The sequence below is a fragment of the Silene latifolia genome, chromosome 10 (assembly GCF_048544455.1).
Source record: "Silene latifolia isolate original U9 population chromosome 10, ASM4854445v1, whole genome shotgun sequence".
NCBI classification, from domain to species: domain Eukaryota; kingdom Viridiplantae; phylum Streptophyta; class Magnoliopsida; order Caryophyllales; family Caryophyllaceae; genus Silene; species Silene latifolia.
Window position 1 is genome coordinate 121,932,167 of NC_133535.1, and position 22,883 is coordinate 121,955,049.

At 34.9% G+C, this 22,883-nt stretch overlaps 1 protein-coding gene across 1 annotated transcript; it reads left to right on the forward strand.

Annotated features, from left to right (window-relative positions):
* The first annotated feature begins 7,846 nt into the window (after positions 1 to 7,846).
* On the forward strand, positions 7,847 to 10,096 carry LOC141609153 (uncharacterized). Its single transcript, XM_074428335.1, has 3 exons — positions 7,847 to 8,285; positions 9,280 to 9,447; positions 9,594 to 10,096. The coding sequence occupies exons 1-3, from the start codon at positions 7,898 to 7,900 to the stop codon at positions 9,839 to 9,841; spliced, it is 804 nt and encodes a 267-aa protein (XP_074284436.1). The 5' UTR covers positions 7,847 to 7,897; the 3' UTR covers positions 9,842 to 10,096.
* Positions 10,097 to 22,883: the final 12,787 nt, after the last annotated feature.

Below are 22,883 nucleotides of genomic sequence, written 5' to 3' on the forward strand. Positions count from 1 at the left end.
TGAAAGTGTATCAAGACGTCAGAATTTGGCTTCAAAACGCTGACCCTGGAAAGCAGTCTTGTTTAGAATGCCATTTACACTCGAAAAACACTATTGTAACATCAAAATCCGACACTTTGAACTGATGAACAGTAACATTTCACGAATAGTAGCCGTGAACAGTACCTGCGCGTGAATAGTGTTTCGTGAACAGTATTTTTTTTTCCCCATCAAAATTAAAAACTTATTAAACAATTTAATCACCTAATCAAATTAGGGTTTATTACATATCTAATCTAATTTGATCCAATCAAATTGGAGATTTTAAGACACTCTAAAAATAGGCATCTAACAACAAATTAGGGCTTTGTTAAAATCAATTAAATTAGGGTTCTTTTAATCGAATTAAAGGAATAAATCATAATATCAAATATTATGATACAAGTTAACATCTATTATGATACAATCTTAAATTCAATGTTTAACAACATACAACAATTGCATTAATTGAACTAATTCAATTTAAAAGTCCTAATCTTGTAACTCTAGAACAAAAACATAGATACAACAATTATATCTAAAGGCGCAACCTTTTAATCTAATACTTAACAATACATGTCCGCTCTGTTACCACTGAAGGGTTCTGTAACGATTTTCAACTTATTTGATTTACAGAATTCCCAAGACCTTATGCATGTCAAGTATTAAGATTAAATAAAAGGGTGATTAGCAAACTTACTTGGATGCGGAAGAATTCCAATAATATGCTAATAATAAGAAGTATAATAACACCCAAATCACATCTACTTGAATAGTAATATAATCTGTGAGACCGTCTCACAACAACGCCCCAAGTGTTGCGCCTCTACCGGTATCCACACAATATGAGTATGTATACTAGTACAAATTTGGCAGTTTTCTTTTTCCTTTCTCCCTTTTGTCTTTCAGAAAAACTAACTACTTAACATCTCCCCTTATATCCCTATATATAGGGAGTTCAAGGAGAATTCTAGACCATCTAGGATTAGGAAAGTTTAATAGAATAATCTTCAATTATTCTTATTACTTTTATAATTAATCTATATTAATTATAATATTGCCCAAAGCTCATCTAGTGTGTGACCCTGTAGGACCGACTAAGACTACTCGAATCTTAACTCATTTAGGACTCAGAATACAAGCGGCTCTAGCAGAACATTGTAGCCACATAGAACTAATCGGTTATACAATATTCCGGACATATGTGCACACTAACTCCTTCATTATTAACTTGCCTAGCTAACCATCTCTTACAGTTTGTTGCGAATGTGCACAACTCTTCTACGACTCACTCTTAGAAGGTGGATTAGCGAGGGTCTGCGATCAACTGGCCTGGTCCACGGGTTGTCCATATGTGTCTAACCCCCAACATAATAATCTCATCATACAATGCATTTCACGACTTTTCAAATCGAGCTAATGAATATAATACGCGATACGAAATAAAAGATGCAAGAGTGTCTCAGAAAAACTATGTTACACAAACCAACACCAAACTATTAATACTTAACAATAATTCAACTTAAACGGGGAGATATAAGGATTATCATTACCTTAATAGCAAATCAAATCCGACACTGTGACACCCCATGATAACGCGGAAACATAACTAATAAATTAAAGCGGAAATTTATGATATTTTAAAAACTTTTTATTACTAGTTAAAGATTAACATGCGGGTGCCAAAAATGAAATGAAACAAAAACAACAATAGACAAACTTAGGTTATTACAACCCAAGTCTAGAAAGCGGGGAAAGATATCCCACGAATAAACAAATAAAGGGTTTCTAAACTAGCAAACTAAGGTCCAAGGGTTTAGTGATCGCTAGCTCACACGTCTTCCCCACGTAAGCATCTTCACAACCTGTCATTCATATAAACATGAACGCCACAGTCAGTGGGGAGTAATTCAAGGTTCTCCCAGCCACAAAATGTTGAAACACAGATAAACAAGAACATATTAGAACATCGTGAATAAAACTATTTGATGCAAGCACTCAGACATGAGACTAACATTCAAAACATGCGTAGTCAATCATAGATAAGGTATATGATACATCAAACTTTGAAAACCAAACAACATACAATACATGAAATGGGACTACTAACATCACATAATAAGCAAAGCATCCGGCTCAGAGGCTACCTTTAAAGCATGTCCGAGACACAAGTCCTTAAGTACCTTGGCTCAGCGGTTACCTTTAAAACATGTCCAAGGCACGATCTCTAAAGTATCTGGCTCAGTGGTTACCTTTAGAACATGTCCAAATACTACAAACAAGTGCCCGACTCAGAGGTTACCTTTAAAACAAGTCCGAGGCACAACACATAAAGTATCTAGCTCAGCGGTTACCTTTAAAACATGTCCAAATACTACAAACAAGTGTCCGGCTCAGAGTTTACCTTTAAAACATGTCCGAGACACGACACATAAAGTATCTGGCTCAGCGGTTACCTTTAAAACATGTCCAAATACTACAAACAAGTACCCGACTCAGAGGTTACCTTTAAAACATGTCCGAGGTACAACAAACAAGTATCTGGCTCAAATGGTTTACCATTAAAACATGGCCAAATACAACAAACAAGTGTCCGACTCAGAGGTTACCTTTAAAACATGTCCGAGACACAACAAACAAGTATTTGGCTCAGCGGTTACCTTTAAAACATGGCCAAATACAACAAACAAGTGCCCGACTCAGAGGTTACCTTTAAAACATGTCCGAGGCACAACAAACAAGTATCTGGCTCAGCGGTTACCTTTAAAATATGGCAAAATACAACAAACAAGTACAACAAACAAGCACAACAAACAAGCACATAGAACGGGATTATTAATGTCACATTCATACTTATGGATTGCATCTCACTATAAGTACGGATGGGAACATCAATCCCGACGAATCATATCGCAACTAGAGGGCCTCTGGCTCACCCCTAGTATCCGATAGGACCAAGATTCAGGGACGGGATGATTAATGTCACATTCATACTTATGGTCTGCATCACCATAAGTACGGATGGAAACATCACTCCCGACGTTCATACCGCAACTAGAGGGCCTCTGGCTCACCCCTAGTATCCGACAGAACCAAGACTCAAACAACCGAACAATACTAGACATTATCTAGAATACGACCCTTCATAAGTAACTATTTATAATAAATATTTCATGCTTATATTAATAAATATTTCACTTTATAAATTAACATGCCGGGAAATTATAGCAAGCAATAATGAATGATTTACTATTACGGAATAAATTGTGACCAAGCCCACATGACTCATTCATGAGCCCAACAAACAAGACAAGCCCAATTAAATCAATAAGACAAGCCCCATTAAATATGTAAAACAAACCCAATAAAATATATAAAACAAGCCCAACATATAGAATATGTAGATGAACGATATTTAATGACTCACGTTATATAGAACATGAGACGGAAATTAAACAACTTGAATGCACCAAACTTGGCGCCAAAAGCACCCGTACTAAACGTGGCCCATTAACGTAAGATTTATATACACAAGCTCAATACATAAATCAAATGAACCCGACAACAGAATCAAGTGAGCCCACAAAATAAATATGTGACGATATTAACGGATTGCGCTATATAAAATATGAGATGGAAATTAACCAATTAAAACATACCAAATTGCACCCAAAAACAATCCATAACACAACTCAAGACGTCATTTGGACAGCACCCTACGCGACTCAAGGACGTCTTATGGCAGCACCTACGACTCACATCAATCCCTACACGGCCTCACCACCAGTCACCTACACAGCCCATATCAGCCACGTTTTCCACCCCAAACATAACCACAATTCAACCCACAACCGGCTACCAAAACCTCCCTAACCAGCCATCAAAACAACCCCCGACTAGCTCCTACGACTACCTAAGCAAGACAGCCATGTGAAGCCTTAAAACAGACCGTGGATAACCTTATCGTAACCCGACAGCCATGTCAAAACCCCCACCATACCCTGCCCAAAACAGAACCACAGAGCAGGCTACCAGACTCACCAAAACAGGCCGCGCCGAACACTTTGACACGATATTTTCGACTGGAAACAAGACGAAGCTTTCCCAATAAAATGAGTCCTAAGGCGATTTTGACATTTAAGACCGACACAAAAACAATTCCAAAATGTAGCATACACCCGTCCTCAATACTGTCCCACCAGACCCGCCAAGGACAGGCCAAAGTGCAGGCCGCGATAGGTCATTCAAACAGGCTGCAAACTCCCTTCTTGGGCGGAAAAACAGGGTACAAAGCAGACCCAACGACCCTATTCCAAGACGGAAATGAAAGTGAAATTTAGACGGAACAAAGCGCAATTAAAATCAGAGGCCGGAATCCAAAATTCAGCAGCACCAAACGCAAGCAAACGGCCTCATACTCGCTAGTCTACCACCTCCTACTACCATATGCCATTATACGACCATTATCATGCTATCATCGAAACTCATTCCCAGACTTTAGTTAATATAAAAGACAACCATCCAAGTGAGAAAAACATAAAGAATCCAACTTTAAGGTGAAAGAGTGAAAAACCAAGTATAAGGGACGAAATTTCGACATTTTGTCGAGTAACTTATCACCGTTACCTCGGAAACGCTTTAAATCTTCAAGCAAACCTTTTACCACACACGGGTCTTCGAAACCTTCATTAAAGGGCAAGAAAACGAGATAAAGAGGCTAGAAAACGAATACTTTCATAAGACGGCGACTTTCGAAACTACTACAAAATCAAGACTTTCTTACCTTAAAAGAATGAGGAAGGAACGAGGAAGCTAATGGTACAAAAATAATGGAGTTTGGTTGAGAAATAAGGGAGAGATCTTCGGTTGAAGGTAGTCGAAAATGGAGTAGTACAGTCTCTGTGTTTTTTTTTTTGTCGCTGCTGGTTTTGTTTTGTCCAAAGAAAGAAGAAGAAGAAAGTGCGGGGGTGGGGGCATCAGGACAACAACAATATTAATATAGTAATAATATTAATATACTCCCTTCTATTCACCATTTTCTTCCCTATTTCCTTATTCGGATTATTCGGGTTTTCTTCCCTATTTCCTTTTTTTTGGTTGATTTGTGTGGTCCAAATTAAATTACATGTGGGGTAGGGTGTTCTGTGTGGTCCAAAATTGGTTTCTTATTCCTTGTGCAAAAAGGAAATGGGAAGAATATAGTGAATACGAGGGAGTATATAATGTATTATAATAATGATTATATAAATGTAGTGTGTAGGGTGAGTGTATGAGTGGACAATTATTAGACTAGTTAGGTGAAACATGTAAGTGGTGTATTGTCGGTATGGGATAGGTCGAGAAAACATTAGCCTCACAAGTGGGAATGTGACGGTCTATAGCTAGACGGAAATTAAGACGGGAATTATTATTATTACTGTCACTATTATTAGTGTCCGACCAAAAATATGTATACATATATCCTTATAAATTATGCCTCAAAAATATAATTGAAGAATACGTATTTTTATATAAATGAGCTTTAAAAATATTACATTTATAAAAATCGTATTTGAAATAAAATTAATTAAATTGGATAATTCAAAAATATAAAATAGAGTAATTAAACGGTTTAATAAATTTTAAATGTCAAAATGGGAAATTCGCGGGTGTTACAGACACGAATAGCTTCATAATCGCTCATCTACGAATCGGGTCGCTAAGCAATAAAAGATATACAAGAAGTGATCTATAAGTAATAATACTCATATTAAAAATACATTCTCAGTTTCTCACTAACCTAAGCTACGTCCATGCTCTAATGCAATGCGTAGTGATACCTAACCATGCCTACTACTTAGTTTAGCCACGACATCAGCCGTTCGCAATGTTAAAAGCTTCTCAATCTTTAATCTACGATTTCAAGAACAATAGTTAGATCAAGTAGTAAAAGCTCTCTTATTCCAACTGTGAGGTTGGGAGTTCGATTCCTACCCACAACACAGTGCGCTCAATTAAACTAAAAAAAATCGTTTAGTCTATGATTTTGCAGAATAGTTCCGCTCTACCAAAAAAAACTCATAATTAAATCACTACTACGATAAATAATGCAAGTTTCCTTGGGTTAGAACCCTATAATCCTTAGTAACAACTGTTCTTTTCTAATCTTTAGCTAAATCTCATCATAACATAGATTTAGACTAATGTACCTAGTTCGTCGCGTCAAATGTATTAGGTTACCAAATACGCTAAAGTCATCATTTGCTTTAATATATAGCTAAGGCTTTACGTTCATTTTTTTTAGGGTTAACGAATTTGTGAAACAAAATCGTGATGTTCATAAATATTTTGGTTACGAAATTTTAGATGCATAAACTAGACTTGGCCTAAATGACTCGAAATAAATGACCTGACGTGGCCCGAATTAGCCCAAAATAAATGTGAGACCCGTTGTGATGCGGCCCGAACTAACCCGAAATCAATCTGAGACTCGGACACAACCCGAACTAGCCCGACCCAAACCCGACCTGATTGACCCGTTTGCCAAATCGTCTAAATTGATTAGCTTAGTAGTCATACCCCCACACTCCTTCTAGCAATAGAAGCTGCACTAACACACCACAATCAGGTTCTTTACACCCTCAAAATGGCTATTATGAGTTACGGTCCCCCCACACACCAATCCCAATTATGGCGTACCAAACTCTTAGTCATAATCCCCCTTAAACTAAAAGAATAAGAGATTCTCAAGTTTTCCCGCCTAAGTGAGTTGCTCTATATTGGGCTTTGGGCTTCATTATATCCTATCTTTGACTAGGCCATACTGATTTATTTCATATAATAAATAATTCTATGACATTTAAAAAGGAGATAATATTTTTTCAACTTTCATACCCCTTTATTTACTACTATAAGAGAATAAAAATTTTCAATAGTTTTCCCTCAAAGAAAGTTGGCTAAATAAGTAAACAAAACTCTATTTTTATTAAATTATTATCTTTTAGTTAAGATATAATCTTTAATCATTATATTTTTTTTATTAAATTATAATCTTTTAATTTAAAAATAAAACAAAACTGGTATAAATCTAAAATTCGTATATGAAAAACTGAAAATTTTGATATTATTAGTTTCGCATAATTTTTTTTTACCAAGTACGAGTATTTAATTCGTATAAAAAAATTATGAACTTATATTATTAATTTCTTGACAAATAAAATCTTTAAAATTATTTGAGAAAATTTATAAATTGTAATCATTATTTTTGTGATGAAAAATTTCATTAAAATATATATTTCATAAATTTACTTAATTCTTTTAATTAATTTTTCATTTCAATTTTTTATCTCATATATTAAAATATGAAAAATTAATAATACGTCAATTTTAAATCTTAAATAATACATTATAAAGTAAAATAACTATGAATACCGCGCATGTATGCGCGGGATCCATACTAGTTATAGAATACTTATCTACTCAATTATATTAGTCTGTTAGCTTAGTTACTAGTTAGAATTTCTATTTTAACAGAGTTTTCGTATTTTTTGGTTTTCTTAAAACAAGTTTATTGTCGTCAAAAAGAAAAAGGAAAAGGATGGAGGTGGCCATTATATAGAAACATAGATTTGCACGAAATAAGATAAATTTGAAGGAACACTAAAAAAACTCACAATCCGTCTAACAAACTGAGTAACAACTTTTAACGAACTAACTAATTTCCTTGGACCCTTTTCAATATATAACAAACCCAAATTGCTCCAACCATAAAAATTGCATATTCTTTTTTTCACCCTCCATAATTTCTCTGTAAAACTATCCATTTTCAAGAATCCCTACAATGGCAGAACCTTCAACCCCGAATAAACCCATTTCCGAATCTCCCCAAACCGCCCCAACCATGGATGAATCCGAGCAGAACCGAAAAGCGTATGACTTTGCCTTCATTCTAAAACCCGCCAACACCTTGAAGACAGCAGTTGAGGCCTTTTCCGACCCGAAATTGAACAAGGACATGGAGGCATTGATTCAAGTGGGTGCAAATGGGTTTGAAATGACGGTCTGGAATGTCGATATAAACACTGTTAATGAAGTCTTTGTGATGTTACGCTTCACGTCCGCTGGTTTAATAGAGTTTCAATGTACAAAACCGTTGAGGAAGATGCTTCCATTGAAGGGACTCTCTAAAGTTCTTAGAGCTGCTGGTGAATTTAACCCGGAGTGTGTCGCCATTTTTGTTGAACAGGGTTCGAATCGAATTTCATTTCAATGGGGTACCTCTGCTCTTGGTATGTCTACTAATCTCCTTTTCTTTCTTTAAAGAAACCAAGATACTCTGTTTTATGATCATTCTTGTGATTTCCGATTTATTTCATTCTGCACTACTTTATTTTCTATTAGTTTTTGTTGGGTTGTTTTCAATTTTGCGTTTTTTGATTTTTCTTGGACGAAATATGATAGTGAATTCCACATAGTTTTTTTTTTTTTCAAGATTCCAAGCGTATGAATTAGGGTTTTTTTAGGGGTGGATAATTGCTTTGTCTTTTTTTGAACTGTAGTGCAATTGTTGTTGAATGAACAATGATGAAATTTTCTTATTTCTTTAATTTGTTGGTGATTTTTAATTGTTTATTTGGTAATATTGTTTTAGGAATTTTAATATTTTATCTGAATCTTTAAGCCCGTATTTCATACATATTGACTTCGGAATTATTTCGACAATTGTGTATGTCAGAAAACAGGTTTCCTTCTGTTTCATGGAGTTGTGATTTTTTCGGTCATTATAATGTTAGTTCCATTTCCCCAATTCTTGGTTAATGAATTCTGATGAATTTTTCTTGATTCTTTCTTGGTAATCTATGTTGGATAATGAATTTGATCTTAGTTTATGATCTGATCAGTGACTTAGATTTAATTGTTTTGATTAAATATTGATTCTGTTTCAAATGAATCACATAATCATCATCGACGAAGAAGTTCGAGGTAAAAAATAACCTGTAAATTGGTAAAGGTTTTGTTCTTTTTGCATCATAAAATTATATGTAGTATGTGTATTTTCTGATGATTTACATTGCTGTTTATTTTGCGACCACCTACACAAATTTGGAAGTTTCTTACCACATGCACAACTTAGTCAGTACATGTACTGATGTGAACTTAACAAATTTACATTGCTGTTGGTCATTCAGATAGGGTTATTCGACTCATTTCGAAAGTGTGTGTCAATTATGCATAGAAATTGGGTGGTGTGGCTAACTGTGAAGTTGTGGAAAATTATGACAGATTTTGCTCTGGGTCGTCCTGTGAATATTGACTTGAAAGAAGCTGATGCCGATTACCAAAACTTCACCAACATCTCTTACATGTACGAGACTGTCGTAGCATCAAAGGACTTGCCTACAATGATGACAAGGTTACCAGAAGATTTCAGTTTTATGGGAGCTCAGATTGGTACATACATATATAAATACTCTAATCTTGCTCCATCATTTGCACAAGTATGAATGGAAATAAAAGAATGCATCGACTAAGTTAAAAGTTTCGAAATTAATAAAACAATGCTATCGACTAAGTTAAAGTTTGTTGTTGAATTGCAGTTGAAATGATGATAGGGGAAGAAGAGGAGGAATACAGGATTCAGATGGAATGGTCATTCTGGAAATCATTGGAGAGAGCATCAAGCATGGCAGAGAAGTGTTCAGTTTGCCTGATTCGAGAGCCGGACAAGCTCATAATGTTGAGGTTCAAGCTGGGTGAATTTGGAGATATGGTGATCCTGAACGAGGCTGATTTCGTGTATGCTCCGGACCTTCCTATTAAGGGTCACTTCCATTCTCTACACTGAATGAAATTCCACAGACCAAACCATAGATGCTTTCATTTGAATTCATATAGTCCATATTAGTACTAGAATAGTAGTTATAGTACTAATATGGACTATAATAGTTCTGTAATAAAACATACTTACTAATTCTTTGCTCAACTGTGTATATTGCAACCAGATTGCAGTTTTTGAGTTACAGCATGTGTCTGTACAAACATACTATATCGTTATTTCTTTGCTCTGAGGGCTCAACAATGCTGAACTAGTTTGTATAATCAATCATTGGCTATTGTTGCTTAATTTTTCATATCATTTGCTCTTGTGTTGTATTGTATTGTATTGTATTGTATTGTATTGTATTGCTACTAGGGGAAGCGGCTAATATGCATTGCTGGTTTAACCTTGTCGAATAATTAAAAAGTTACTGGTGAGAGGTTACATTTTGATGTGTTCAGTGGAACGTATCTTAGGTAGCAATCTAGAGTGTGGTTGAATTGTAAATGTCTGTGTACAAAATTAGTCATAGCATGAGCTCTTCAGAAACAAGAAACGGCAATGGTTTTTTAAGATTGTTATACTGCGTACTTAGTAATTGTGTGGTTACTCTTTACGTGTACTGTACTGTCTAAAGAAAGCACTGAAAAATAAGAGGTGCTGTTGTGCGACATGATAGTGTCATATCATGTTGTGTTAAATAGGCGTTTTTAATCGAATAGAGTAGTTATGCGGAATAGTTTAAGAAGAAATAAAGCACGTTTCAGGCCTTGTGCGGAGTGTGCTTCTTAGAGACTTATTCATTGGTTTACCACTTCTTGTGATTGTTTCATGGTACGCAATAGCGGAGAATTCAAGCCAAGTCGGGTCAAATCTCGGCTCCCCAAGCCAAACCAAGAAAGGAGATGAGCCATGGCCTAAGGGAACCACAAACCGTGGAAGATAAAAGAAAGGAGGACAAAAACAAAGGCTCACAATCAAACATCCAGCCCAGGCTGCTGCCTCCACCGGAGCCTCTGTAGCTGTCAGTCTGCCACGTCTTCTTAATTCTGTCTTATGTTTTAATTGGAGGCCCATTTCGTGTTTACCCTAGGGAGAAGTGCAGCACTATATAAGCTTCAACTTTTGAAGACTCCAATCCCTCTTTGGAGAATATGAAAGTTAAAAATCTTATCACCGAGGATGGCCAATGGAATTTGGATATGATTTACAGTTTTTTTGAACCGTAAGATATTAAAGCTATTTTGTCTATTCTGATTAGTCGCAATAACTCCAAAGATTGGGCTTATTGGCTTAAAGATCCTAAGGGAGAATTTTCTGTGAAAAAAGGGTATTGTGAAGCTTGGTTTCCTTTTTGGAATCATAATGCGTCTATAAAAGATCTTAAGAGGATTTCCCCGAGCTACAGGATCTTCATTAAAAAAAGGTTGTGGCATTTAACGGATCTGAGGACTTGGATCACCCTCTTATGGAGGATTCTTACTAATTCTTTGGCCATAGGAAAAGAATTTGAAAAGAGGAATTTGGAAGTGTATTGTCTCTGCCATCTTTGTGATCGTGAGGAAGTTGAATTTCTAAAGCACTTATTCAGAGATTGCCCATTTGCTTCAAGACTCTGGAGGGGTACCCAACTTGAAATCAGATCTAGACAAACTCAAATGATAAGCATTCAAGATTGGATTGTTAATTGGATTTCTTACCTTCTCACGCTTATTGATCCCAAGGTCTTGATCATTTCCTTTCTCTGTGTTATCTGGACTCTCTGGTGTGTTCGGAATAATGTTGCCTTGAGTGATAATTCTATCTCTTTAGTTGGTTCTATTCGTATCTATGAGGAAACCCTTTCTAGAGTGATTTCAGCCAACTACAACCTTTCCAAGTCCTTGGTATCTTTACCTTCGCAGGATGATTTGGATTCTTCTTTGTTGAACCTTCGTCTTGGTAATAGGTGTAGGCTCATTGGTATTGATTATAATTGTGTTCAGACTAACATTTTTGTGGATGCTGCTTGGAGGGATGATAATAATACTGGACTGGGGTGGTTCATAAAGTTTGCGGATTCCAGTTCGTATTCAGGTTTGAAGAATGGGATTTTCTGTATCTCACCCGATCAAGCGGAAGCTTCTGCTATCTTTGAAGCTCTAAAGTGAGCGTTGAAGGAAAAAATCCTCCATGTTACCATCTTCTCCGACTATTTGCAGGTGCTCATGCAAATCATGGATAGCTCCAAATGCTGTCTAAACACGAGAGTTGTTATCGTTGATATCCTGAATTTATGTTGTCTATTTCATTGCATTTCCTTCTATTTTATTCCTAGGAAATTTAATAGTATGACTCATAAACTAGGACAAAAAGCTATTATTATATAACCTCAAACTTAAAATTTGTCAAAAAAAAAAAAAAAAAAAAACTTTTGAAGACTCTATCATCTTATGCTTGGCTTTTAATCTTGTAATAATCAAAAATTTAATCTTTCAATTTTCATGTTAATTCCTCTCAAATTGTTGGGTTGTAAAACTTGTAATCCAACTATGGTAGGCTAGATCTTTACTACTTGGTGTAATTCATCCAAAGTGCCATTCCTTATATATTTACTCATTGTTTTCCTCTTATGTTTAATGATTATGTTGAATGATTTGTTTTGAGAATTGATCATCCTTCCATCTATTTCATTTGACTAGTGCAAATTCTAAAAAGTTGGTCTAACTCTTGTAGTATTGTTTGAAGCAACTTATAATCTTGTGATATTTGGTCTAAAGATCACACCTTTGTAAGAGAGGAACACATGTATTTCATAACTTGTATGGATTCATCTTGTTTGTGAAATATCTTAGATTTACTCACTTGGTTATGCTCTTAATACCCATTTTTACACATCATGCATTGGTTAATATGTGATGTTGTCTTATAAGGTGGGTTGTTATACATGGTTTCATTGTGATTACCAATTTCTTGTGGGTAAATTAGTGGGTAACTGATTAGAAAGGGAGAATAGAGTCTTACTAGAGAAAGGGTGGTTACCAAGAGTTTTTACACCAAGTCCCCCTCAGATATTGTTTTCTTGTATTCAAATTGTTTGTTGAATTGCCTCTTTGTTAAATTTTGTATCTTTAGTCATATTTCTCCATTGTTTCTTATGAAAATCTCTTTTTATGTCAACTTTTGTTGGTTTATTGTGAATATCGTTGTTTGTAATCTATACATATATTAATCTTCTAATATCACTGCTGACATGACATGATATTAGAACACTATAGATGACATGTCATCTTTATAGAAATCAACTAAAAGAAAAACGTCAATTAGACTAAAATTATATATAAGATGAGCTGTGAATATCATCTACAAAAGATTTCTTCCTTTTATACTTTTAATTAATGATTTCGTAATTTACGCTAAGATGATCTACAAAGAAAGGAAACAAAATATTAAAATATAAGCCAATTCATGAAGTATATTTTTTAAATTGTTATATCGATTAGCAAAATTACAAAGTATGAGCGACAGGGAAAGATTATATGACGCAAAATTAACGTCGGAAGACTTCTTTCCTGGCTAAAATTACAAAGTATGATCTAGAGTACCAATCACCAATCCGTGTTTTTTAAAAATTCAAAGGAAAAAAAATATTAAAAAAACAGCTTTTGTAGTTGTGAGTAATTATTAACTTAGACGATCACACAATGTGATACGGTTTCATAACGTGAAAGGACAACTTATTTATTAGCATTATATGAATGACTTTTTCTTTTCTTTTCTTTTTTTTTTTGTAAAAATGGACCGTTATACAGTGTGAGACCCTCTTATTCTATAATGTGGGATTGTATGAGACATTCTCAGTAAATAAATAAAAGACGATTTATTTATTATAAAATTGAATGTTTTTTTCTTTTTAACAAAAATGAACAGTTTCATAGGTTAGATTATCTTACTCTATAAGTTTCGAATAATTATTTTACATTGCTTCACTATTTTTTTTTCGATGAAATTTTAATGTGTGCACAAGGGCATATGGATGGGCTCCGTACCATTATAAGTGGTGGTTTAGTACTCTAAGATTATGAGTGACTTCATTTGAGATTTGTTTTCCGCAAATTTTTTTCCACCATTTAAGTGAGGTTATATGTCCTTTATATTGTCTACAAGTATCTCATTAGACGTGTCAAACGGGTTAGGTGAATTGGGTCACGTGTTGGGTTATATGAGTCGGGTTAAACCACGGGTTAGGTCGAAAAAGGATCGGGTTAGTTCAGAATACGGGGTCAAAAATTAGTTTCTAACGACTTTTTATAAATTGGAAAGATATTTTTTATAAACTATATTGAATAAATTATAAAAATTAAGTTATTTTAAAAACTATTTTATTATTAAAGGTTATAGAAGAGATATAAAATTGATTTTTTAATTGTGTTTGAATTTAAAGTGCTAAAAACTAACATTTTTTTAATTATTTTTTCAAATAAAATATATAAATATCAATATTTGAATAAAATTTTTGATTTATCTTTGGCCTAACAAGTCAGGTTCTAAGCCTAAACTAACGTGTCATTTCAGACTCTATTTAAACGGGTCGTCGGTCGAAATTTTCGGGCCTTGAACATGGAAAAAACAGGTCAAGTTGAGTCAAAAATTGACAGGTTTATATCACAATCATAGTTTAAACTCATAACTTATCATTTTATTAAAATAATATGGCATAAAAATTGTACATATAACCAACTATAAACCAGCCCGTGAAATTCACGAGTTTTAAACTAGTTAGTTTTAATTGGGGAGTCTAATAGTTAAAAATCGAGTCTTTAGCTTAAGGTCTTCTCTTGGGTTCGACCTTACTCCCGCTTTACTATTGTCTTGTTTAGAATTTAGTAGAGTCAAGTTAAGGTTACAAATTGTTTGTTTGATAGCTTAATTCTAGTTAATTACGACACCTAGTTTTTGCCTATCAAATTTTGGCGCCGTTGCCGAGGAAGACAACATAGAAAAAGCGTGAGTTGTGTATTTTCATGCGTGGTTGTTCTTTATTAACTTTTGTTTGTAGAAGTAAGTGGTAGTTTTAATTGTCTTCTTTAGTGTGAAAGTTTTATGCCTAGTTCTCAAGGGGAACTAAGTGATCAAGACCTAGGCTCAAGTGCAAGGGAAACATACGATTGGTTCTTTACAAATCTAATCTATCAAAGAGCTCTAAGAGTGGAGTCAAGTGAAGAAGAAACGGAAACCATTGAGGTCACACCTTTAAATATTCGCCCAACACAAACAATGGCGAATGGCATAAGAACCATAAGAGAGATTAGAGCAAGAAATTATGATGAACAACCTTTGTGTATTGCATACCGACCTATGGGGGATGCTAGTTTTGAGCTAAAAGGGTTTTTCATTCATAATCTTCAGAAATTCTATGGTCAAGCGGGGAATGATCCTAACCGACATCTTCCCGAGTTTCACATGATATGCCAAGGAGCCATTCCGAATGGGGTGACGGAAGATCAATTCAAACTAAGAGCTTTTCCTTTGTCTTTGCAAGACGCAGCGAAATAATGATTATTTTATCTTCCGGCAAAATCCGTTACAACTTGGAAGGACATGAAGAAATATTTGCTTGAAAAGTACTACCCGGAATCAAAGCATAATCATGCAAAAAAGCTAATCATCACGGTCGAGCAAGAAAGTGATGAAACCTTGTACGAATATTAGGAAAGGTTCAAGAGACTCGTTGCTCAATGCCTTACCATGGATTGAGTGGAGATGACTTTCTTGTGAACTTTTGTCAAGGCTTAACCCAACAAGATGGAATGCTTGTGAATGCCGCCACCGGAGGAGGGTGGACAACTATAATGTTGTGGAAGAAAATACCATAATCGAGAGGTTAGCCTTTAGTACAAGGAATTATTGGAGGAAGAATGAGCGCACCTCAAGAAATGTCTCCTCAATTGGTTCATCATCAACTACTCAAATTATTGAAAGTGAAATGAGCCAAATCAAGAAAATGGTGGCTAGCTTAATGAACAATAACCAAGATAATGGGGGAGGACAAGAATCCCAATTTGAGTGTGAATTTTGTCAAGAGCCTCACCCAATTGAGGCATGTCCCATAATTCAAGAAGAAGGAAATGGAGTGGCAAATGTGAGTGCCATTGGTCATGAAAATTATAGCTCTAAGAATTCTAGTGGAGGAGGCTCTACTACAACATGGGCAACATAGATCTCATTAGTTGGGGGGGGGGGGGGGGGGAGTCATAAATCCAAGAGTTTTGAGAATGACCAATTTAACCATCTAAGAAACCAAAACTCCAATCAACAAAATCGCACCCAAAATTTCTAAAACCGGAACCAAAACGTCAACCAAAACCCAAATTGCAACTTCCAAAACCAAGGCCAAGGTGGTTATTTCTAATTTGGAACCCAAGGGAACAATAAGAACTTTTAACATGGAGGGAGTTCCTCCTCTCAAGGAGACAATGACATGTTCACAAAAGAGATGTTGAAAATCCTTGTAAAGGGGCAAGCCGATACAACTAGAAGGCTTAAGAAGATGGACTCCGATAAACTTTCAAGTGATGCAAGGGTCAAAAATCTTGAGATTCAACTTGGTCAAATCTCTCAAGAGATTTTCAAGAACAACCAAAAGAACTCCACCTCAATTCCTTCAACGACATTTCCTCCTCCAAGAAAAATGCAAGTGCAATGACCTTGAGAAATGGGAGAATCCTAGATACCCCTCCAAAGAAGAAGAGGAAAGAAAAGTCAAGGGAAACGGAGATGGATCAAGTTGGTGAAGAAGAAGAGGAGCTAGTGGTAGAGCAAAGGAAACCTTTATCAACAAGGGTTGATGATAAAGAACAAGGAACTACCTTAACCAAGGACAAGGATGAAGAGACATGTGCACTTCCAAAGGACTACATCGAGGAGGTAGTTAGGGGTCACATCCCGGAGGTACCTTTCCCTCATGCCCTCACACATTCTAAGAAAATAGAGCATGATGCCGACCTCTATGAGACATTTAGAAAGTGTGAGGTCAACATTCCTCTACTTACTTTGTTGAAAAGTTTTCCGAGGTATGCAAAGTTCCTAAAACTTTGAACGCATAGGAGAAACTCAAAGAAAGGCACTCAAAAAGTAAGGGTAAGTGAGCACGTATCCGCCATTTTCAAAAACTCACTTCCTAAGAAGTGCGGTGTTCCAGGGATGTTCACTATACCTTCCTCTATTGAGGATAAGAGTTTCACACATGCCATGTTATATTTAGGTGCGTCAATTAATATCATGCCCTACACTCTTTATGAGACCTTGGGGATCCCACCTTTGAACAAGACCGATGTAGTAATCCAACTCGTGGATTGCTCAAACATCTCCCCTAAGAGGATGGTGGAGAACGTGTTAGTAGAGGTCGATCATCTCACCTTCCCGGCCGACTTCTATGTCCTTTACATGGTGGTCGACTCAAGGGCAACCCCTATTCTATTAGGACGCCCCTTTATGAAAACCTATAAAACAAAGATTGACGTGTCAAACGAAAATTTAACTATGGAGTTTGAAGGGAAGAAACTCACCTACTATATCTATGATGCCATGAGACAACCTAATAACTTACATTCATGCTATTTTATAGACATATTTGAACCCTTGGCACACCATGTGTATAACTTATATCATAGGGAACCACTTGAGGTGATCCTCACTAACGACTTAATCCAAGAAGTGTTGCGTTTTTTTTTTGTCTCAAGATATGCAAGAAATCATAGGGGAGTTGGAGAAGGAAGATCCTCAAATGGAAACACCCAAAAAGAAAAATCGTGCATAACTTCCAGGGGGAAAACCGCAGCCTGCGGGAAATCCCTGATCTAGCTGAAGTGTTCGCCTTTTATGGATCCCCAAAATTTGATCTCTTCCTCACCCTAGATGCCACTTTGGAAAGACCACTCTCCTCTACAATCAAAACTCCCAAAAGCAATCTAAAAGTCCTTCCAACTCACCGCAAATACATCTTCCTTGGAGAAGATGATACACTCCCCCTCATAATTTCCAACAAACTCAAAATTGACCAAGAGAAAATGTTGGTGAGTATGCTTAAGGAACACAAAGGAGCCCTTGGTTGGAGCATAGTGGATATAAAAGGGATAAGCCCAAGTACATGTATGCATAAAATTCATTTGGAAGAGGATGCAAAACCCCTCCGATAATCACAACGAAGGCTTAACCCACTTATGATGGAAGTTGTCAAGGAAGAAATCATTAAACTCTTGCAAATGGGTATAATCTTTCCAATAAGTGACTCCCAATGGGTAAGCCCTACCCAATAAGGGTAGGGTAACGGTGGTCAAAAACACACAAGGGTCATTGATTCCCACCCGCTTACAAACAGGGTGGAGGGTGTGTTGGAATATGTGTCCTCAACAATAGTGCGATCACATGATTTAATATCATAATCAAATCTCATATTAAGAATAGAAAGGGATGATAAATTATATAGTCAACTGATCATCATTAATCGGTAATGATTGGCTAACTAGATTTTGACATTACTGTCGTTTGACGGTGGTGGTCAGTTTTTTTTTTGATGAAAAGTAAGAAATAAGATTAAGAAACGAGAACCGTTACAAAATACAAGCATTGGCCAAATAGAAGACCATCAGACTAAGCCAAGACCCGATTTATACGGGTGGCCCCGATATCCCATACATAGATACCCTAACTCCCTCAAAACGGATCTAATTTACAAACACCAACAACAAACCCTAGATTTCTATTACAACAAAAATCAGGGGGTCAAACAAATCTAGGGAGATCTTCATCTCCATCAATGGAGACACAACTCCTCATCCACAAAAGATTGCTGAACTGGGCTCTTACTTCATCAATTATGTGTTTAACAAGTTTTTCAGGACGAAGAACAATCAACTCATGTCTGCACTGGTTCCGCTGCCGCCAGATAAAATAGATACACGCATTCAATGTCGAGTTAATCATGCCTTGCTTCCAATTAATTCCTCTTTTCTGCAATCGCCAATTCAGGATATCGTGAATAGGTAACCTCACTTTGAGCCATCCCTCAAGAATTTTTAGAGTGTTTTGACTGTAGATACAAGTAAAAAATAGGTGCTCTAAATCTTCAGTATCATTACCACATATGTAGCATACATCAGTATCAATCATGCCCAATCTGTGTAACTTTGCATTTGTGTCGAGACTGTTGTGAGGATACATCCAAACAATCATGCCATGTTTAGGAGTAGTCCACTTATTCCAGATGAATTTTGACCACGATTTCTCCCCTTTATCTCTTAGATATTCATACCCCTTTGCCACAGTGTACTCATGACCCTTCTGCAATGTCCACATTTGTTGATGGTATGCCTCCTCGAAAGTTGCTTTGGTTTGGCATATTTTCCTCCAGTACCAATTAGATCCATCAGGGGGAGTATAATCATGCCAAGTCCTGCCTTTTAAATATGTGTGATTAATCCATTTGACCCATAAGTGGTCAACTTTAGAAGCAATCCACCACACCAGTTTGCCAACGGCTGCTCTATTCCAAATCTTGTCATTTTTGAGCCCCAAACCACCCTCACTCTTTGGTTTGCAGATCTTCGAAACTAGAGGAGTTCTCATATAATCAACCCCTCCATCCCACAAAAAATTCCTACAAATGGACTCTATTTTAGTTATCACACCACTAGGTAGAATGAACATTGAAGCCCAATAGTTGTGAAAAGTTTTAAACACAACCTTTATAAGGACTAGTCTACCTACATAAGACAGTTTTCTAGCACCAAGGCCTCTTATCTTGCTCACTACCTTGTCAATAATAGGCTTACAATCTTGAGCATTTAGTCCAGTGGTCTTGATAGGAACTCCAGGATATTTAAAAGGTAGAGTACCTTCTACAAAGCCAGAAAATTGAAGGATCTCAGCTTTCAGCTCTTCTTTGACCCTATTAAAATAAGCATTAGACTTGCCTAGGCTCATTTTGAGGCCTGAAGCCTTGGAGAAAGTAGCAAAGGTCCTGAGAATTGTCATGATAAAGGTTACATCCCTTTTGCAAAAGAGAAGTAAATCATCTGCAAACATCAGATGAGTAAGTCTCATAGATTTATAGAGTGGATGAAACTTAAAATCCTTAGTCTCAATAGTATGAATAAGAAATCTGGATAAGTATTCCATGCATATAGTGAAAAGCAGGGGTGAAAGAGGATCCCCCTGTCTTAGTCCTCTTTGCCCTTGAAAAAAGCCAAATACTTCACCATTAAGGTTAAGGGAGTAGCTTGCAGTAGTGACACATTGACCTATCCACTTCCTAAATTGACTAGGAAATTTCAGAGCTATTAGCATTTGTTCTAGGAACTTCCATTCCACTGTATCATATGCTTTTTAAAGGTCTATTTTAAATAGGCATCTAGGGGAAACAACATTCCTTCCATAGAGTTTAATGATATCTTGACATATTAAGATATTTTCCAAAATACTCCTCCCCAGATCGAAACCTCCCTGATTAGGGAAAATTAAATCAGTAAGAACACCTGGCGTGGTGGTCAGTTGATCCCTTAAGGTCACACCTAAAGGATAATTCCCTTAATAGACAAATTGATTAATTGTATGATGATAAAAGTTAATCAATTTCTTAAAATTGAACAATTCAATTGTGAGAGAGAATATTTATATCTTATTGTAATGGGATTAAATAAAATTTATTTTAGTAATTGAAATGCTTTATTACTAAAATTGTTTATTGTTTGTGAAACAATGGAGATAAGAATGAATGGTTAATTATAATTACAAGATGTTGTGAATTATAATTATATGACCCATTTTATTTATGTGATCAAGTATCACTAGTCAATTTGTTGTATGTAATTTGATTAATCTATAAAACTGATATTTATTTGATAAATATACATTAAATTAATTAATAACATGTAACATACTACATGTGACATATTGTGTGACAAATGACAAATTGACAAAATGAAATGGTAGTCCATTTTATGTGATATGGACCGAAATATGGAGGGAGTAGTGATGGATTGTAGTTGTTTTATTTTATTTGATAAAATAGCTAATCATACCTATACTACAATTCTTACACACCTACTCTTACATGTCTTACACAACCTATTTCTTGTGAAGACCAAAAGGAAAAAGGAATATGCCCTTTTGGACATACTCCAACCGGTCCTCCCTCCTCTTCTTAAGAGAATTTTGTTCTCTTATTGTTCATTGATAAAACATTACATGCAAAATTGCTCTATTCTCTCAAAATCTCTCTAAAACAAGTTTTTAAAAACCTTATAAATTGTTCATAAATTCTAATATCAACAAGGTTACTAGTGTAGTAATAATAAACATATTAGAATACATTTTAAGGAATAATAATACACTCATCAAGTTAATTAGTATATTATTTTTGAGAGATTTGTCTTGGGTGCAATCAAAGGAGAATCTCTACATTGAGATTTTGGAGGATTATTCATCATTTTAAGCTCAAGAATAAATAAGGAAGATGACTTTATTCGTGCCCAATATTTCGAAACATATAACAATGTAAGGGACATTGTTTTTCCTTATTAATCTCTCATTTTGTTATACATGCACTAGATCTTAAGAACATATAATAAGAAGTTAATTAGTTCACCATTAGAGGAGTCTAATAATAGGTAAATAAACCTAAGAAGTGGTATCAGAGCATAGGATGTTGCATGCATAGCCGGTTATTGTTTTTCCGAGTTAATTTGTTAACATATAAAACTAAAAATTTATGATTTATAAGAGTAAGTCACGAAATCTTAATGCATGTTATATATTCTGGTCCTAAAATTTTTTTAGGTTATTTTTATGATTTATGGTAATTTATTGCTCATTTTAATGATTTTTAGTGAAATAATTACATTTTTATGAGTAAAATGAACTTTTATTTACTAAAATACGTTAACCTTCACTACTGGCCGTGATCTTTTAGTATGACCTCATATGAATATTTTATGTATTGCATGTAAAATTTTATATTAATGTGATTAATATTTCATGATTTATGATTTTTATGTGATAAAAATGGCATAAATGGAGGTTAAATGACTAAAAATGGTTAAACTGACTCTATGACCTTGAAAATTTTGTATGACCTCATATGCATATTTTACAAGTTGTGTGTAAAATCTCGTATTAATTTGATTAATATTGCATGTTTTAAGATTTTTATGAGATAAAAATGGATTAAAAGAGGTAAAATAGTTAAACTTCGAACCAGGCCATGAGACTTTAATATGTTGTCACATGGATGATTTACACAGTGTATGTAAATTATGAGATGAAATTATTTCATTTTGCATGATTTATGAATTTTTAATGTAAAAATGGCATAAATAGTGACTATTTTAGCATAAATAGCTAAAACGAATTACATGGCATGAGAAAATTATTTTAGGTTGCATAAATATCCCACTTATAAGATATAAAGTTATAAAATTGATTGGAATAAATTTTGGATAATTTAGATGTTTTATGAGATAAAACCGATAAATTGCAACTATATTTTCTCGAAATAAATTCGAAAATTTTAACCATGATTTTTGACATTATGAGTGTCATGGAATTATTCCAGAATGTTCAAAAATTTAAAATTCAAATTGTGAAATTATTGTAATTTAATTTGGATTTATTTCATAAATGTTATGATTTTAAGGTAAAAAATGAACATAAAATTAAATTAAGTTGAATTATTGTCAAAAATTGAGTGATGACTAATTTTTGAGTCCTAAGAGTTTTAGGATAATTAACGTGAACTTAAATGTGATTTAAGTGTTAATTTGTGATTTTAAGAAGTTATGATCACGCATTTTCATAAAACCGGGTTATATAAACGATACAAATTAAATAGGGCGATTTGGCACATAATTTAGCATGATAGACACATATTATAATGCTGCATATTTCAATTGTTGAATGTTTTTATTTATATAATTTTGAATTATGTAATTTTATCTTAGTATGGCCTGAGTTTTAATCGATATTACCCGTAATGAAAGAGAATATTGATCCGGTTGTAATTTAATGTGATCTCGTATCACTTTTATTTTTA